Source organism: Tenrec ecaudatus, chromosome 1, assembly GCF_050624435.1.
Source record: "Tenrec ecaudatus isolate mTenEca1 chromosome 1, mTenEca1.hap1, whole genome shotgun sequence".
In the NCBI taxonomy this organism is placed as follows: Eukaryota; Metazoa; Chordata; class Mammalia; order Afrosoricida; family Tenrecidae; genus Tenrec; species Tenrec ecaudatus.
Window position 1 is genome coordinate 80,481,780 of NC_134530.1, and position 19,196 is coordinate 80,500,975.

A 19,196-nucleotide genomic window follows, 5' to 3' on the forward strand; every position below is an offset into this window, starting at 1 on the left:
AAGGCTTGAAGGTAAACAAGTGGCCATCTAGCTGAGAAGCAACAAAGCCCACATGGAAGAAGCACATCAGCATGCGTGATCATGAGGTGCTGAAGGGATCAGGTATCAAGCATCAAAGAACAAAAAATCAAATCACTGTGAATGAGGAGGAGTGCAGATTGGGGACCCAAAGCCCATCTGTAAGCAACGGGAAATCCCCTCACAGAAGGGTTATGGGGAGGAGACGAGCCAGTAAGGGTGCAGAGTAGCAATGATGAAACATATAACTTTCCTCTAGTTCTTTAATGCTCCCCCCCCCACTATCATGACCCCAAATCTACCTTACAAACCTGGCTAGACCAGAGGATGTACACTGGTACAGATAGGAACTGGAAACGCAGGGAATTCAGGGCAGATGATCCCTTCAGGACCAGTGGTGTGAGTGACAATATTGGGAGGGTGGGTTGGAAAGGGGGAACCGATTACAAGGATCTACATATAACCTCCTCCCTGGGGCATGGACAAAAGAAAAGTAGGTGAAGGGAGACACCGGACAGTGTAAGATACGACAAAATAATAATGTATAAATTATCAAGGGTTCATGAGGAGGGGAGCGGGGAGGGAAGAGAAAAAAGGAGGAGCTGATGCCAGGGCTTGGGCGGAGAGCAAATGTTTTGAGAATGTTGAGGGCAACGAATGTACAAATGTGCTTTACACAATTGATGTATGTGTGGATTGTGATAAGAGTTGTATGAGCTCCCAGTAAAATGATTTAAAATAAATTAAAAAAAAAACTAAAATAAAATATCAGTAAATACTTACTTTGATCATAAACTTTTGGTCTGTATTCGCCTCCAAAGCACTCATATTCCAAAGTCTCATCATTTAAGTCAAACTCTTCTATAACTGTGTCATTAAATTTATACCACTTTCCTTTACCACATCCCCTAGAGGACAGAGATAAGACAAACCTTGTCAGGTTAAAATGTAACATTCCCCATCTTCAATTATTTATCTCTATGTATCCTTCTCAATAAAACACGATTACTATTTTAAAACCTAAGAAACACATAGCAAGTTATTTCAATCCCTACAGTATCTTTTCCCATTAAAGGCACGGTAACAGTCACCGCAGGTCTCAACAAGGCGAGCTGCGGCACCACCAGAGAGCTGTGCACCACCACCATGGTCGCTGTGGGGGATGCGCAGGGACCACGGGCAGGGCTGAGCGGCGGGAGGGTCGCCACCACCAACGCTTACCGCCTGTCCTTAATGAAGGAGTAGTAGTGGCCCGCATGTGCCTGCCCACTGTGCACAATCACACCGACAAGCTCATAGTTTTCCGTGAGGGCCACTTTTTTCCGTGGGGATCCTCCACCACCCTGATCCAAACTTCGTCCGTTTTCACCAACTTCAGAAGACGAATCTTGACGAGCCATTCCTGAAACGGTGTACGGCTCCATGTTTAGCATCCAGGGAAACTGAAAACCAAAGGACCACAGGAGCATTGTACACCACTACCCAACTGAAACCAGACAGAGAGAGGGTATAAGCCTGTACAAAATCGCAGAAGGGCTCACAAACCCGGAAAAGTATCCAAATAATCCCCAACTCTTCACAGTAAGGGCAGCATCCAGCACCAGTGGGACCGGTCTAGAAAGGCGGTTGGCTATGGATCTGCTGTTCCACCACCAGCAGCCCCGGACTTGAGGAACCCCACCTCACGCTGAGCCCCTACGCTTCCATCCTTCAGGTGAAATTTGAAATATACAGGATGGAAACATTGACGACGAGAGTCGGAAATGGGTGTAATACACTTCAGCGGGGAACATTTACCCTGATTTGTTCATCATATTTAATGGAACGTCCGCTCTCCCAGTCAAATCCAAATCTCATCAGGTGAATGACCAAGACACTAGGCAACGATTTAATGCAGGTCCTCTTCACCGTTGTTCTCTGAAGAAGAGTAGAAGGCAGTTATCCCCACGGAGCAAATGAAGCCGCCAAGTAACCAGAGCAAAGGCTATCGATTTCCAGAGGCCTTCCCCACCCCACATGCAACCAACAATGGTACCACCCAATGAAACTTAACAACAGAGGAGTACTAGAGAGACAGAAGACATGGACAACCATTTACTCTTGCTTCTTAAAAAAGGCAAAGGTAATACCTTTTCTTTACACTTTTCACAGTAATATGCATTACTTCCTTCCAAAACTTCTCCTCTAACAAACTGATCCAAAGAAATCTCCAAACTTTGACAAGAAGTCACTCCTAGGTTGAGAGCCATGAAAGCTTCTTCACGCTCATACCTAGGAAAGCAACGAGAGGAGAAAAACCAAGATCAGTGATGGAATCTGAAGGTCATGCAATGATCACAAAAGCTGAGCTTGAGCTACATTCAGAAACTGGGGAAGTACACTCACAGCTCCCCTGCTCTCCTCAAAAGTGCAGAGAAAGACAAAGGGAGCAACCTGTGATGGTTCCTAACCGAGTCTCAACAACCATGCCCCGACCCCTCGGAACATTTAGAGAATCATTCAGAAATACACTCGCAAGTTCCTCAAAAGTGCAAACGCACATCACCCCTGAAGAGTCGTTTCCAATGACGGTCATGGTGTTCCATGACCATGGTGATATATACAGTGACTCACCTGTGGGGACAGTCTTTACAGATCTTCTGATCAGAATAGATGCCTTGAAAAGTATTCTTGAAAACTTGGTCTCTTCCCATTTTCTGGTGGAATGAAAAGTTTGAACTTTATTTGAAGACTCTTGTTTCAATGGACTTGTATCTAGGTCTAGGCTAAATCAAAGATTTCTTATCAATCACCAAAATAAAAGGGGTCATTTGAGTCGTATAGGCTGGGAATGAATGGGAAAATAAGCCGGGACAGGCTTAGCTGTCAGAGTAATGCAAAGACCTCATCAGGAAAAACAGACGGACTGGGCTAAGTCACAGCGAGCGGCTGAAGAGAGCACTCCGTGGCGTCTAAGAACCCCTCTGCCCACACCCTGGCTACCAACCTAGTGGGGACTCTCCACAGTCTTTTCCTTGGTAACCAGAGGCTAGGGATTTGTAGGTAACTACATGAAATATCTAGATTTTGGCACCTAGATCGAGATCACAGTCTGGGTGGTTTTCAGGGGTGAGAATGGGCGGGGAGGAAAGTCGCTGCTTTGGTGGTCGGGGTGAGGGAGTGCCACGGAGTCTGATAAAGGTGACAGAAAAATCTAGAAATACATATTGAATGTAATGAATGTCACAGAACAGCAAATACTGTAATGTACATCTTTACCATAAGAAAAGGGTGAAACTGACTGTAGATTGTGCCTATTGATAAAGGAAAAGCAAAAGCTAACAGCAAGAGGAGGAGGCTAGGTGCCCCTTCCAGGGTCATGCCGTTTCGTCACAGGTTACTGGGTGGAGGAGCCCTAAGTGCATGGCAAACAGCGGCTCCACGCTGGTCTCCTCGCCCTCTGACAGAGCCCTGTGCATTCTAAGACGGCTCTGAATAAGCCCTTGGCTCCCCAGTGAGGGCAGGTGCCCTCAGCGAATGCACAGTGCAAACAAATGATCACTTTGTAGGTATCAGATTTTATTAAGCGTTATACTGAGTAAGATGAAAAGAGATGGACAATACTGGTGATTGGTTTGGTCAAACCCAGAAACTAAAAAAGGGTTCCATTTCAGTTGTTAAACACAATCAACTTCCAATTTACCAACAATCACAAACCCCCAGCAACAGTCCTGGTGCCATAGTCAGAGCGTGAGGGAGACAGACAGAGTGACACTCGCACTACCTTGAGGTACTCATCCATCTGATCGATGAGACTCGTGAAGAATTCATATGCATCTTGCTGTTCTCGTACATAGAGTTCTTTGTTCCACATCTTGAAAATCTATGTCAACAAGAATGAAAGATGTTGAACAAATAAAATCAGCACTTTCTGAACAGTAGAAAGAGCAATGAAATGTTTTTAAAACCAACTTCACCACTAGCACATAGCAATGTTTAACTCAAGTGAGATTAGCTTGTGTTCAGCCTTCTATACCCTTCCTGGGCCCTAAAAGTAGTTTCAAATCTCTGCAACTGATAGCAGCGTTTGTCTAAGGCCATGGAACAGATTCTACCTTAGAAAACACAAGATGACCCCCCCCTTCATTTTATAAGGCATAGTAACCAAACAAAAACAAATTCATTGCCATCTAGTCAATTCTGACTCATAGTGAGTGACCCGATTACAGAGTACAAACTGCCTCTGTAGGTCCCCACGGCTGTAAATCTTTAGGAGGACAGAGTTCTAGTCTTTCTCCAGTGGAGCAGCTGATGGGTTTGAACTGCTGACCATGAGGTTAGCAGCCCAACACGCTGCCACCAGTGCTCTTTAAAACATAGTAAAGCCAGGTTAAAAGTTAATGTTCTTTATTTAAACTCATTAGTGAAACTGGTACAGGTTGAGAGGAATTATTTGAAGTTCTGAAAGTCTGTTTTTACAGCACTTTGGTCATCTGAAACCAAGTATCAATTGCAAGATGAACGTCAGTCAATTCTTTTTTAGGTTGCTGCCAATGAAATTACTCTAGAGTGAATAAAGTTAAGAAACTCTCACTACAAAAGGAATCGCAGCCAAATTTCAAACACATAACCATTTTAAATCTAAAGAGTTACTGGGTGAAATACCTTCCAAAAGTTCTCAGGTACGTAATACTGCAGCTTGCTTTCCATCAGATGGCCAAAGAGAGACTGCACTTGGTAAAACACACTGTCGTCTGGGTTGTCTGTGTCATCATCCATGGACAGTAATGACTAAAAGAAATGGACCACATTAGAAATAGCCAAGTGCTTCACAGATTGCCTTGATCACTTAGAAAATCAGGGATGTCTAGATGTGGCTACAACTCTGCAGGTTTACCACCAGCACTTCCTACCTGGTGTGATCACCAGCCTCTCCCCACTTTTGATTACGAAAAATCCCAATTAGTAATACGTATTTCTAAACTACTAAAACTGTTAGTAAATTTATGGGAGGGACACAAATTGAGAATAATCAAATCCATCTGTCACACAGGCAACCTTATTTATAAAAAAAAGTGAACATGTTGTTTATGTTGATTTCAAAAGCTACAAAAAAAAAAAAAATCCTAGCTGTGCTTAGTTTTAATGAGCTGCCAAAAGAGAAGACCACTTTCCGGCAGTGTACCACTACTCTCACACCCAACGGGACGGAGCGGGGGAGCGGTCACCTCGGGAAGGCCGGGTTGCATGTACAGCTGCTGGAAGACTGCATTCATGTAACACGTAGCGCCACCATTCCTCAGCCCCACAAACCCTGAGCTGGACCTGCTGTCCACGGGAGGCAGGTACTAGGAAAGAGGAGAGAGCAAGAGTGAGAGCGAACGCCCAGCCTTCACAAAGCCTCCACTGTGTAGCTCTTTGGGATGTTTGCAAGGAGGAGGAGAAACACTCACCATGCAGCGTGTTAGTAAAACCATGTCCACAGAGTTCTTGGGTGGACGTGAAGAGAACCACAACACAACACCGCCACCCTGGTTCCCACCTGCTTCTATAAGGACTGACCGCCTGGAAGCAGTTTGGCTCTGCCTTACAGTGCTGCTGCCCCTAGTCAATCGAACCCACAGCAGTGGTTTTGTGTTTCCGTTCACAATGCGGAGCACCTGGCACGCATACAGTAGACATGCATTTGTTTATCCGGATTTAGTCAGGCGCTCAGTCACTTGATCATCACTCAACACTGACTGCGGGCCTGCTGGGCGCCTCACGCCACACAACATGCCAGGGACAGAAGGAACAAAAGCAGACCCGGTCCCTGACCTCAAGGTGCGTACCACAGGGGAAACAGATGGTAACCAATTAAGAGCACCGACACACCTTACAAATTGAGGCAAGTACTTTAAAGGCCTACGGGTCTATGGCAGCGTTTACCATGCAGACTGCTGATGGGTATGGATGGGCAAGGAGGGCTACTATTTATTCCTTCCCTTTGTGAAAAGGCACTGCTGTTCTATGAAAATGCTTCTAACAAGCACATAATTTAATACACTATAGTTCAGTATATAATAACTCACAGTATCGTGTGTTTTTTTGTATAGTTAGGAAATACAAATGTAGTTTTTAAATCGTGCTTAAGACATCAACTTAGAAAATTAAATGCACTAACATCTGGAAAACTTACGTCAAACTCCTTGGTAAGAGCAGGGTCAGGTTGATGATGCATAGAAAGTAGCTCTTTTGTAATAATTTGAAGATTTGAAGGTGAGCTATCAGCCAACATTACTAGAACTTCATAGGCTGCCAATCGGCTATTCACTGTACTACACCTATGAACAAAAGAAAGACAAATTACTTTCAGCAATGAATCATATCAATTCGTTCACTGAGCTCAATTAGCATTTCAAATAAAAGTGATCCATCACACATCAGTCAGATCTGACCTCAGAAACCTAGTAACACAGTAGGAAGGAGCCTGCTTACTTAACGGAAGAACAGGTCAGAGAGAGACACAGAAAGGATGACTATGACTTAGCTAAGTATCTTTTCAACCTGATGATAAAATGATGTGGGAATAACTGCCATTCAAATGAAGTAGCCAAGGAAAAAAGTTTATCCATCACTCTGTAATTCAAATATCTAACTGGCAAAAAAAGAAAGCCACACGGACACATATCAGAATAGCACGAACATTTTATATTGTAGAAGGAAATGGAAGTAACCTTTTTATTTTGCTGGGGGCGGGTAGGGCAATACATACTTTGGCAAATCCACTGCCTTACAGTGACGTATTGGATCCCTCACAAGGATTCCAGAGAGCCATGGTGTGAAAGTGGTCACACTGCAGGCTGCTAACCACGGGGACAAGCGTGTGAAACCACCCGCTCTTCTGCAGGCTTTCTACTCTCGGAGAGTCCCAGCCTCAGAAACCCAGAAGCAGCTCTCCCCTGTCCTACAGGGGCTCTCCTGGGTGGAACCGACAGAGTGGAGTGCAGTGCTTTGGGTGAGCAAGCATTCACTGAAACCACAGTTCTGCAGACTGACCCCTGGAGATGGGCAGTCTTTTATCATGACCTAGCCCAATTTTGCATTCCCGAGGGGATCACGGGTTAGGTAGGGTACACCATAGCTCCGAGTGACACACTTAGGTGGCACAGCAGCTGTGTTCACGGGGGCTTGTGGAGCCTTGTGGAACCCTGTGGCAGGTACTGGGGACAAAGGCCATGCAGCTGGCACGGTCCTTCCTTCCAGTATTGCAGTTCTGGGCTGCAAAGGCCGGGGAAGCAGGGAGGTCCCCCCACAGAGGCTGTACGTTAAGAGGTTGTTCTGGTAGGGTTGCTACAAGCAAGAATTGGTAAGTAAAATTTCCATAGAACTGCTGGCGAGTTCTTGTTCACAGAAAATGCAAACGTCGTTCTGTCTGTCGCTGTATCACTTTAATGCAGTCTTCCCATGGAGGGAACACTAATCTTCCAGAAAAAGACTAGGAAAGCATTAGGGGAGGGGAGTCACAGCCTGAGGGACACTTCAAACATTACAATGCTGGGTTAGTACATAAAATATCTTAAGGAGCTTCTACCTATATATTTATACATCTTAAGAGACTTCTTAGGAGGGCATAAAATATTACTTATTATACCCTGCCCATTTCAATCACTACTAAAATTATAGAATTTTTCCCTAGTTAAAATGACAAATCTTTCGTATCTTCCATATTGCTCGATTTCACGAGTGATGAACCAGTCACTTAGACTCAGAGCCCATGTGAGGACAGCTCTGGACCCATTTCCTCAGCCTATCTTCAATACTGTCACCACCATCCAAAGAGGGGCCGAGAGACAAAGGAAGCTCTCACAGTTCCACGTCTATTCTAGACTGACAACTGCAGCATGTCACCAGCAGTTTCAGAGGTCAGCACACAGTCACTCTGTAGAGAACAAGGTTCATGCACTGAGGCGCCCACATGGTTCTCAAGGTCCTCAGGGAGTTACCCTCAGAACCCGTTGGCTTGTACTTTAGACACCATTCTTTTTTTTTTAAGTCATTTTATTGGGGGCTCGTACAACTCTTACCACAATCCATACACCCAACCATTGTGTCAAGCACATTTGTGTACATTTGTTGCCATCATCATTCTCAAAACATCTGCTTTCTACTTGAGCCTTTGGTACCAGCTCCTCATTGTTTCCTTTCCCCCTCTGTCCGCACTCCCTCACGAACCCTTGAAAATTTATAAGTCATTATTATTTTGTCATATCTTACACTGTCTGATATTTCCCTTCACCCACTTTTCTGTTGTCCGTCCCCCAGGGAGGGGGCTATACGTAGATCCTTCTAATCGTTTCCCCCCTCTACCCCACTCTCCAGGTATCGCCACTCTCCCCACTGGTCCTGAAGGGATTATTTATGCTGGATTCCCTGTGTTTCCAGTTCCTATCTGTCACAGTGTACATCTTCTGGTCTAGCCAGGCTTGCAAGGTAGAACTGGGATCATGATGGGGAGGGGGGGGGGAGAGAGAAAGCATTTAGGAACTAGAGGAAAGTTGTATGCTTCATCGTTGCTACATTGCACCCTGACTGGCTTGTCTCCTGCCCGAGACCCTTCTGTAAGGGAATTAAACATCCTGCTTATCCACTTGGTTTTCTTAGGATTTGTTACCAACCAATTGCTATCTCCGCTATTTATTGACAACAGAGATGAGCTTCCTTGCTCAGCACTTACTGGGGGTCACGCAGGTTTCGAGCTCGGTCTCTGTGCATGCATTTCTTTATACAGTGGGTAATATAAGGCACACACAGACACAGATGAAAGACAAACTCCAAGTTAATAACATCTTTTCGAACTAAAGTTTCAAATTAGAATTTTTACCCAAACTGAACACAACGTGCATTTTCCATACTTTGGATGAAAGTCCTGTTGACTGATGGCGGCACTGCCAGCTGGGGAATGGCTGTTTAAAATAATCCTGGAAGCCCGGAAAAGGAAGTCATCCAACAGTGGCTTGATGAGGGACGAGCCTGGGACAGAGCGTAAGATTCAGGTTGAGGATGAGCGCAGCTGCACCTATTTTAAATCACGTCCTGAACTTTTCTATCAGAACAGCACAGGCATCCAAGGTCACGCATGGAGCGGGTTTTGAGTCTAGTCTGGAGCTTATTTCTGAGCTCTCCCTACGCAGCAGGAGCTGTGAGCTGGGCCCTGGGCTAGGTGGAGCGGGGCAGGCTATGCGATGGATGAACGCCTTCCTTCGGCGCTTACAACACAGAGACAGGAGTCACCGCAAGGCAGGATGCTTTGGGTGGATAACAAGGTCACAGAAGGATTTTGAGATTTCGTCAACACTGCTTTCTTCAGTAACCTGGAAGACTCGGCAGAACTTAGCTTGTCTTATCAAAGTGAGAGGTAGTATTTTGATTCATTTAGGTAAATATAATTTATCATATTAAATATGCTTTTTCAAGCTGTATGTGCCCGCCATCTAGGGAGGGAGGGGCAGTTTGCGCAGCTTCCTCAGATGAGAACCACTCTTAGAAGAAGGGAGATAGGCAATGGAGCATTATACAGTAGCTAAAAAAAAAAATCAACAAAAACCTACTTTGAATTATAATTGCGACTTGGTACTAAGTTACACGTTCCAATTGTTTTGAACACTGTAACATTCTCTGTGTAGGCCTAGTGACAAAGATAAAAAATGAACCTTAAATTTGTAGCTACTAAAATCCAGACAATCCCTGATTGCCTGAAGGGTCCGTTTTCTGTGGGACACGGCTCAGCATGCAGCCCGCCCATTTTCCCATCGACAGACGACAGTTGGGCAGTAAGGGAGCAGTGAGGCGCTCTCCCACGTGGAAGACACAGTGATAATTACCAAGCATTTCCTTTTCTGCCCCACAGAGGGACAGAAGGGTCTTAATGAGTCGTAAGTGCCCTGCCAACAAGATGTTGTCGGCCTCACTGGTCTCACACTCAGCGGTGCGATTCGGTTCAAAGTTATCCAGCCACGTAATCTCATCTTCCAGCATGGTGGCTGGGCTGATCCTTAACTGTTCCATTTCCGAAGCTAAGAAGACAAAAAGAAATCAATTACAAACGGAAAGAGATGTCCCTTTATAAGGCAAATCTTGAGTTGAAGTCAGCAAGTCAAGCCCTACTCTTTGAAGGGCTGAGAAAGACTGCCGTCGATAAAAGGCAGCCGGCACAGGCCCCTCAGGCTTGCGCAGGCCCTCTACTTCTGAAAGCAGTCCGTGCTATCTGCTGGGATGGAGGGCCCCCATGCTGCTCCGACGCCCCCATCAGCCCGGGTGGACGCAGTGGCAGAGGGTGTGAGGGGCAGGCACACCGAGGCAGTGTTTGTAATGCCAACCAATGAGCCCAGCGCTCTGCAAAGGCCAACCAACGGTGCAGGTTTCTAAACAGTGAGCCAAACCCCTCACCCTTGACAACCAGTCGTTTCTATGTAAGTATCTCACTTTGCCCCGCAACCACGGATTCCGAGTAACATTTCATTCTGGCGTTGGAACTGGGCAGGGAAGGAGAGCTAGTGCTCTATTGTACCTCAGTACAGCAACACCCAGGCAGGGTGCCCACCCACACAGGGAGAGGGAAAGGGGCAGTCAGAAATAGCTTGGCACTGGATAGGAGTCTGATTCTCCACCACTTATTTGCACAAGACAAATATCCCCTAAAACAGCAATCCTGGGTCCCTCACTTACCACTCAGCAACACCAAGCCTCTAGCAATCATCCGTCCCCACGTTCTGAAGCTGGGCATACCCAGTCGTCAACAAGCGAAGCAGAGCCGCCCCTGCCAGCCCAAGCCACAGCCAAATCCGGAGGGCTGCTGCTGCCCTTCCCCCAGAGCCTGGTTGAAACCTCGCAATTTAGGGCACCCTGTTAAGATGGGCAGTCCCCCCACGTCTCTAGGTACAACAGCTCCCATTACGAAGCAAGACTCAGGCCATCTCAACTGTCTCCAACAGATCAATCTCCCGGCTCGGAGCACTGCACCCTCAGTTTTTGTTGAGACACTTCTGAAAGCGGACAAAAGCGTTTGCCTTAGAGATGCTGCTGAAGCTTGCCAGCCGCCTGCTCTAAGTGTCCGTGACGTGAAGACCGCTTCTGAGAGCGCTTTCAGACTTAGCCAGAACCCACCGGCATCGAGTCCATTCTGACTCGGGGCAGCCCTATAGAGATAGGGTTGGCAAGGCTGTCACTCTTTACAGGACCCCTAGCTCTTATCTTTTTCCTATGGAGTAGCTGGTGGGTTTGAACTGCTGACCTACTGGGCCTCAACAGTGCCACCACATGGCTCCAATTTTTGACAAGAGCTGGGGAAAAGATTGGTAACGATTATGTTTTCTCTGTTTATAACCTGCATGTATTTGAAGTATGTTTTCCTCTCCTGGACTTGACACTCTTTTCCAATTAATATTCTTGATAACCGTGATTTTCATTTTATTCATCTCTTATAAGCTGAAGCCAATCCTTTGTGCAAGACAGTGGAGAATAAACCAGCAACTTTGATTTTAATTACTAGCATTCCAGTATCTACTTAAATTATTTCAGAGTAAGTATAGACAATTAAAATCCCACGAGTCAGTTTAGTTATGGGTAGTATCAGGAAATCGAAGCGGACATAAATTTGTAACACGTGGGTGTACCAGAATAGTAACTGGAACGGGAAAATTGCACACTGAAGCGTTGGAATGGGAAATTCAGACAAAACAGCGTTGCCTCTTTAAGCAGCCTAATTCAGGCAAACTGGATTAATGTCAGAACTGTGGAAGGTTACATAAATCCAAAGCAGTCGAAGACTGCTATTTCCTACTCTGCCTGTTAGGAGATTTGGTTGCTATGCAATGTACACGCTGCTCTTATTTATTTATTTATTTTAGATAGAAGAGTCAGCTTCTAGAACAGTGGTTCTCAACCTGCGGGCTGCAACCCCTTGGGGGTGGGGGTCAAACGACCCTTTCACAGGGGTCGCCCTATTCATAACAGTAGCAAAATTATAGTGATGAAGTAGCAACGAAAATCATTTTATGGTTGGGGGTGGTGGTCACAACATGAGGACCTGTATTAAAGGGTGGTGGCATTAGGGAGGTTGAGAACCACGGTTCTAGAAGGATGTGTTCATCTGTAATTTTTTCCATTCTGGTACCCACATTTTATACATTCAATCCATTCTAATTTTGCTGGTCATGAATGACCTGGGAAGTAGTGGTTCAAAGACCTCTTCAAATCATAAGGCTCTACTGATAGAATTTCTAACAATATTAAACCACCTAACACTATATAATTCTCTAAATGATCATCAGAATTGATCATCCTACAGAAAAAGATCCTTCCCAGTAGTTTTGTCTAAGCGTAATTAAAATGTGAGCCGTGGAACAGTTTTTCAGCAATAGAATCTACGGACCCTGTCCATCACAATAATGGAACAGTATACAACACAGGAGCTCACTGGTACACAGATTTACATGCTATTTGCAGGGAAACAAAAGTCAACTTTGAACAATCATGACAATCTTATTTTACGTCTCAGATATTTAAGCCAGATTTAGAATGTCTACTTGTTCTTCTTTGTAGTCATCCACCTCCCACCCCCACCCCACTCCCCGCACACACAAATCAGTTAGGTATGTACTTACTTGTCAGATCATCTAATAACTGGCACCTCAGATCAAAATACTCCATACATTGAGATAACAGTCTAAAAGCACAATTAAGTTTCAGTTATTAGAAAATGACTGATTCAAAAAACAAAACATTTTCCTTATAAAAACAAGTTAAAAATGAGCAGGATTTTCTGAAGCAAAAGGAAATTTTTACACTGATTCTACTTCTATATTTTAAGCAAGCACATGAATGAATTTACTTCTACTGACACAATACAGGAACAACAGTGTAAAGAGAGGGAAACTTACTATCACATTCTGCACTAACGAGTGCACTGGTTAAATATGTAACACACTGATTGCATTCATTCATTCAAATCATCAGCCAGTACTTAACAAGCACCTACTACGTGCCTGGCACTGTTCTAAGGGAGCAGTGAATAGAAGAACAGAGGGGAGAAACAACACATTTAAACATTACACACATGCACGCGTACACGTGCCCAGTGAAAACCAGCGCGGACAGGAAATAACAGCAGCCTAAGTGGAGACAGAGGAAACAATTCTGCCTCGGAAGATCAAGGAAGGGAGACACACATTTAGAGTAGTTGATGACACAGGTTTTAGAGTCCCACACCAATTCTGATTTTAAGCTTGGCACCACCACTTACAGGGGGTGGGGTGGGGTTGGGGTTCATGGCCAACTTATTCCAGTATTAGAAGGAAACATACACGCATACACAAATGCAAACGTGAGAGGGGCTCAAGCAGAGTGTACAATGGACCGAAGATTATTTTAAAAAGGGGACAGTAGTACTGTAAAATTCACCTGACTGTTGAGAGGATCAACAATACTACATGCAAAGAATTTAGCATGCTTTGTGGGGCACATGGTAATTATTACAACCATCATCACTACTACTGTTATTAAGAGAAAATATACCAAACGCCAAACTTGAACGTTAAAAAAAAGTAATTTTATGTAAAACAAATTTCTATCTATTTTAATTTGGGTATCTTTATTGCAAAATCACTCCCTGGCATTTGGTTTTACACCATTAATGATTTTTTTTTTCATGCTAGTTCACGTTTAATCTTGAAAAACTGTTAACATCATTATAACATTTGGATCAATTTTACACATTCAAGTCACTCACAATATTTAAGAAGCCCAAATCCTGATTTTATTGGTAAATCAGAAATATTAAAAATAGGTTATGCACCCAAAATAATGTTTGTAGTGAGACTCAAATACATGGACCATGAAACTCCCTATTTATGGCACGAGGCCATAAATACCAATGCGCATCAAGTCCTGTAATGATGACATGCATACACGGATAACATAACTCAATTTGAAGAAATGTTACAGATTATGCATTTCACATCTAAAAAATGCTGACATTAAAAATAAGTTTGGGTAGGTGTTTGGGTAGGTGTTGATAGGGGGCTGGGCTCTCATGAGCACTAAGAATGCACACACTGATTCCGTCATCTCTCTGGGACCGTCATCACCCACATGAGGCTCTGGTGAAAGTGGCTTAAACTTGAGGTGAAAGGAGGAACTCCTATCTCGCCCTCTGGGCTCAGACTGGAAAAGCCATGCAAGCCTGTGGAGCAGAGTTCGGGCAGGTAGACCCGACTCACAGCCAGCAGCACCAGTGTAAAACAGAGGAAGCCATCTAGAAGAGCCCGGCTCTCCGTGGATAGGGAGAGATGACGTGCACCGAGTCCAGAGAGGACTGACAGAAGTGACGGGCACTGTGACCTTGACACAATGGCCAGCTCAGAAACTGCCAGGCTGTCACCAACCAGGTTCCTCCTCCTCCTCCTCCCTGGGCTGGGTGCGCTGGGGGTGAAAGGAGAGAAGAGAGCGCCTAGAGTGCTTCCTCGGATTTTCCTCGCCTGAATTCAGAGGGAAAGAGCAGTGCACTCTTTCAGGAAGGAGTCCTTTCTGGCTAACTCTGTTTCCCACCCGTGTCACATACCTCTGGTTGACGCCTCGCATAATACTGGTTGGGGACCAGAGAGGCAGCTGCGCAGTGAGAATGACCCCGAGGAGAAACTGATTTGGCTTCTGTACATCTGGGTGGGCTGAAGTGTCGGTCTGACTAAGCGTATACAGCTGGTCACAGGCAACTCGGCGGATCTGAAACATGATTAGTGGCCAACGATGGAGTTCAACAAATATTAAAAAGGGATTTTCCTCCACAGCCTACACTGTTGGTTACTGATGGAGCCTAACAAAGATGAGAGGTGCAGTTCTTAATGGCAACGTTTTCACCGAAACTGAAAGAGTTCATTAAAAATAAGTGTATTTGGGGAGCTGCTTTCCCGCTGTCATTACTTATTATCTAAGCAATAGGGATATAGTTTAATCTAAATGAAAGTTAGGAAAAATGTCAAGTGTTTAATATGTAAGTTAATTTTGTAAAGATGTCAGAATTAGAAGCTATAATGAAAGTTCAAGGTTTAAAGTTGGCCTTTCCCGGTTTTGACCCACCTGTTGACATTTAATGCCAGCTGCCCTTGTCAGCTGTAGCTATTGAACACTGGCTGCGTCATCTGGTGGTGTGAACTAATTATCTCCACAATAAAAGCCAGGCATAATGCCACTGGTTTCACTCTTCCGCGCACTAGGGGCTTAACTTCGGGTGGACCTGCACCAACACCGAATGGCAGGGCAGAGCACCAACACAGCCACTGCACCTGGAGGACTCCAAGAACACGCACTGCCTTCGGTGCGTCTCCCCGTTCCACAGATGTCCGAGGTCCACAGCAGAGCAGCATCAAAGGGTTTTTAGAAAATAATTTTAAAATCCTTACCTCAGAACTCGGGGATCCGAGGAGGATATCGATGATAAAATCAGCAACACAGGGCAAGTTGTAAAAAGATGCTAAGCATAAAGGGAAGGGGGTGGGAGAGAATTAGGTTAGGCAACATATTAAAACATTTTTTTAATTTGAATAATTTAAGCTTAATGTAGTAGAAACGTATCTCTTCTTCTTCATGGAGCCAGAATGGAGACCTTGGAAAGAGCTTCCATGTCTGTCCATCTGCCTCATGAAATTCTAAGGTGCTCAGGGGGACAGGACTGTGTCTCAAGCATCTTTGTACCCCACTCTGCCCCCACACTTCAGCACAATGCCTTGCACATATAGTTACAGAGTCAGTATTTATTGCACCACACAAATTCCACGACTTATTTCCTGTAAAACGCTGCCTCAAACTTAGCAGCGCGGTGTGTCCAGTGGACTTCCAGCTCACACTGACCCACGTGACGGGACAGAGCTGGCCCAGAGTCCGCTCTTCAGGTAACAGCCGAGCGCTTAGCCCTTTTCTTGGGAGGGCTCTTCACTGAGCACAGTTACCATTTTTAAACGCTTCATTTGAAAGTCTCTATACCATACAATTCTAGGAAAACTGAATTCAGAGTATAGTGCACACACAAAAGCCATTTGGTATCACATACAACCACAGAAACACACTTTTGCTCAAAGGAAATAATCTTGAGTACAATAGCTTTTTCTTATGCATTTACTTTGCTTATCTTTACCTCTGATTTATGCAATTAATATGCTTGCTACGTGGAATTCATGATTGCCAATTACATACACTGAGCATTACTCATCAGAAAACGTACTGCTCCTATGTACTGGTACAATTTAAAAAAGTACACGTGCTAAAACGTCCATCCTGAGTATTTACTGAGGACCCACTAGACACCAGGCAGTGTCTGAAGGTTAGGGTTCAGCTGGGGTGGGGGGTGGGAATGGAGCAGCCCCTGTCTTCTGTGTGTGTCCTATAAAGTTAGGGAGGACGTGACAGTACTGAATAAGATGAACACATTTCAAAAGAGGGAGGCGCTACAGGAATAAGTGGGCAAAGGACCTGGGCAGTGCTGGAGCAGTGGGAGGGCTGCGACTTGTTATAGTGATCAGAACATCTCCCTTCGAAGGGGCCCTTTAGGAGGGGGAGCCACCAGAGTGAGGAAGAACATACCAGGTAGCACAGTGGTTCTCAACCTGTGGGTCGTGACCCTTTGGGGGGGCGGGAGGGTTGAATGACACTTTCACAGGGGTCTTCTAAGACCATCAGAAAACACCTATTTCCGATGGTCTTAGGAACCGAGGCACCGCTCCTCAATCCGTCTTCAAGCAGGTCTGCCCACATGCAGATACGCCCACATACGAGTACCCTGTGTGAAGACTGTCACCCATGCTACACCATGCTTCAAGACAACATTTAATTTATTTATCACTATAAATAAATATTTCACAATATCTAATTACATATTGTTTTTGTGTTCAATTTGTAACAATGGAAATACACCCTGCACATCAGATCATGACAATCCATAACAGTAGTAAAATGACAGTGATGAAGTAGCAACGGGAATAATTTTATGGTTGGGGGGGGTCACACAACATGAGGAACTGTGAAAGGGTTGTGGCATTTGGGGGGTTGAGAACCACCGAGCTACCGGGATCAGTCAGTGCAAGGGCCCTGGGCCATACACAAGGGCAGAGTTGCCAAAGCGCGGAGAATGAAGGGGGAGCAGAATGGGAGGGCCTGGAGTACTGAGGGGCTAGGACTACGCGGCATCTTGAAGACGGCTTCGCTTTGACTCTGTACGGACAGAGAAGCCACAGAGGAACAATGTAAATGGGCCGCTGTTTCAAAAGGTCCCTCTGGTGACTGGGTGGAGAACAAACTATAAGCACAGAAGTTGGGAGATGAGTCGGATCCAAACACAAAAAAAGCGCCAAACCCACTGCTATCGAGTTGATTTCAATTCATAGTACCCCTACGAGACGGAATAGAACTGTCCCACAGGGTTTCCAAGGCTGCCACATCTTTTACCCACAGAGTGGCTGGTGGGTTTGAACCCAGAACCTTTCAGCTAACCTTTCAGTGTCTGACCACTGAGCCACCAGGGCTCCTTTGTCAGGGCACTGTTGGTGTAACCCGAGTAAGAGGATGGGAGGTCGCAGGTGCTGGCAGTGGAGGGGGCACTAAGGAAGTGAATTCGGATCTCGCTGGAAACAGGATGTGCTGACCGATTAGAAACAGGGCTGCAGAAAAGCATCAAGGACACCGCTTGGGGCCGGAGCCCGTGGATGAAGGCGGGTGCCGTTAACTAAGGAGCAGAAAGTCTTGGGTCATAGGGATAGGCACAGTGCTTCGTTCGGTTCTAAGCATGTTGTATTTGAGGTGTCTATTCGACATGTGGGATGCCTATGAACTACGCCAAGCCATGTGACTGTGTGGTCCATAACAACTGGATAGCCCTGAGAGGAAGGGGAATTCCAGAACACTGCCCTGTGCTCAGGTGGAACTTGTACGTAGGTCAAGAGTCGGTTGTGCACACAGAACAGGAGGCCGCTGCATGGTTTAAGATCAGGGTTATATCCTCTCACCATATGTTCAATCTGTATGCTGAGCAAATCATCAGAGAAGCTGGATTCTACGAAAAAAAATGTGATCTCAGGAGCCTTAGCAACGGCCTGTGGTATGCAGATGACACAACCTTGCTTACTGACGGTAAAGAGGACTTGAAGCACTTGCTGATGAAGATCACGGACTGCAGCCTTCAGTATAGATAGATTACAACTCAATGTGAAAAAGACCCTAATCCTCACAACTGGACCAATAAGTAACACATCATCATGAGTGGAGAAAAGACTGAAGTTGTCAAGGATTTTGTCTTGCTGGGCTCCACAATCAATGCTCACAGAAGAGAGCCGTCAATAAAACAGATGAAATAACTTGTTGCATTAGATAAATCTGCTGCATAAGACCTCTTTAGAGTGGTGAAGAGCAGGCAGGTTATTTTGAAGACTAGGATGCGCCTGACCCAAGCCGTGGTGTTTTCAATGGCCTCCCACGTTGATGTGAAAGCTGGACAACATGAATAAGGAAGACTGAGGAAGGCTCGATGCATTTTAATTACTATGCTGGCAGAGAATATTTACAGTCCTACAGACTGCCAGAAGAACCAACAAATCTCTAGGAAGAAGTAGAATCAGAGTGCTCCAGAAAGGCAAGGATGGCAAGACTCTGTCTCATCTACTTGGGACATTTGTCAGGAGAGACCAGTCCCCGAGAAGGACCTCAATCTTGGTAGAGCAGACAGGCAGAGAAAAGGACCTCAATCTTGGTAGAGCAGACAGGCAGAGAAAGAGAGGGAGGCCCTGAACAAGACGGGCTGACACAGCGACTGCAACATGGGGCTCAGACATAGGAACAACTGTGAGGGCAGGGCAGGACTGAGCCGTGTTTCCTTTTGTTGTGCCCTGGGTCCCTGTGGGTCGGAACCAATGATCTGACATCCAAGTGGATGCAGTTGCAAATTTTGGAGTCGCCAGCACATCGATGGGATTTCAGGGTGTCTGGCTGACTAAAATCACGGCGAGAGTAAGCGTGGACTGAGAGCAGATGCCCGGCTAGTGTGGGAAGAACAATTGCTGGTAACAGCTCCCATGTGCCAAAGCAAACCATAAAGATGAAAGAGCTAACCTTCAATATCATAATCTTTCATCGTGGAGTCATTATCAGTTTAGGAAGCTGAAAGGCAGACGCACCTC

General features: G+C 45.4%; 1 protein-coding gene across 2 annotated transcripts in view; it reads right to left on the reverse strand.

Annotated features, from left to right (window-relative positions):
- Positions 1 to 19,196, reverse strand: part of USP24 (ubiquitin specific peptidase 24) — a 126,013-nt gene that overhangs the window by 24,844 nt on the left and 81,973 nt on the right. For both annotated transcript variants that reach the window (XM_075556713.1, XM_075556706.1), the window contains exons 37-50: positions 15,435 to 15,505; positions 14,597 to 14,757; positions 12,642 to 12,703; positions 9,861 to 10,052; positions 8,892 to 9,009; positions 6,176 to 6,320; positions 5,226 to 5,345; positions 4,663 to 4,788; positions 3,782 to 3,880; positions 2,632 to 2,714; positions 2,148 to 2,289; positions 1,816 to 1,935; positions 1,240 to 1,460; positions 802 to 926 (exon numbers count right to left, since the gene is read on the reverse strand). In XM_075556713.1, the coding sequence (XP_075412828.1) occupies positions 802 to 926; positions 1,240 to 1,460; positions 1,816 to 1,935; positions 2,148 to 2,289; positions 2,632 to 2,714; positions 3,782 to 3,880; positions 4,663 to 4,788; positions 5,226 to 5,345; positions 6,176 to 6,320; positions 8,892 to 9,009; positions 9,861 to 10,052; positions 12,642 to 12,703; positions 14,597 to 14,757; positions 15,435 to 15,505 (1,785 nt within the window). The remainder of the gene's footprint in view (positions 1 to 801; positions 927 to 1,239; positions 1,461 to 1,815; positions 1,936 to 2,147; positions 2,290 to 2,631; positions 2,715 to 3,781; positions 3,881 to 4,662; positions 4,789 to 5,225; positions 5,346 to 6,175; positions 6,321 to 8,891; positions 9,010 to 9,860; positions 10,053 to 12,641; positions 12,704 to 14,596; positions 14,758 to 15,434; positions 15,506 to 19,196) is intronic.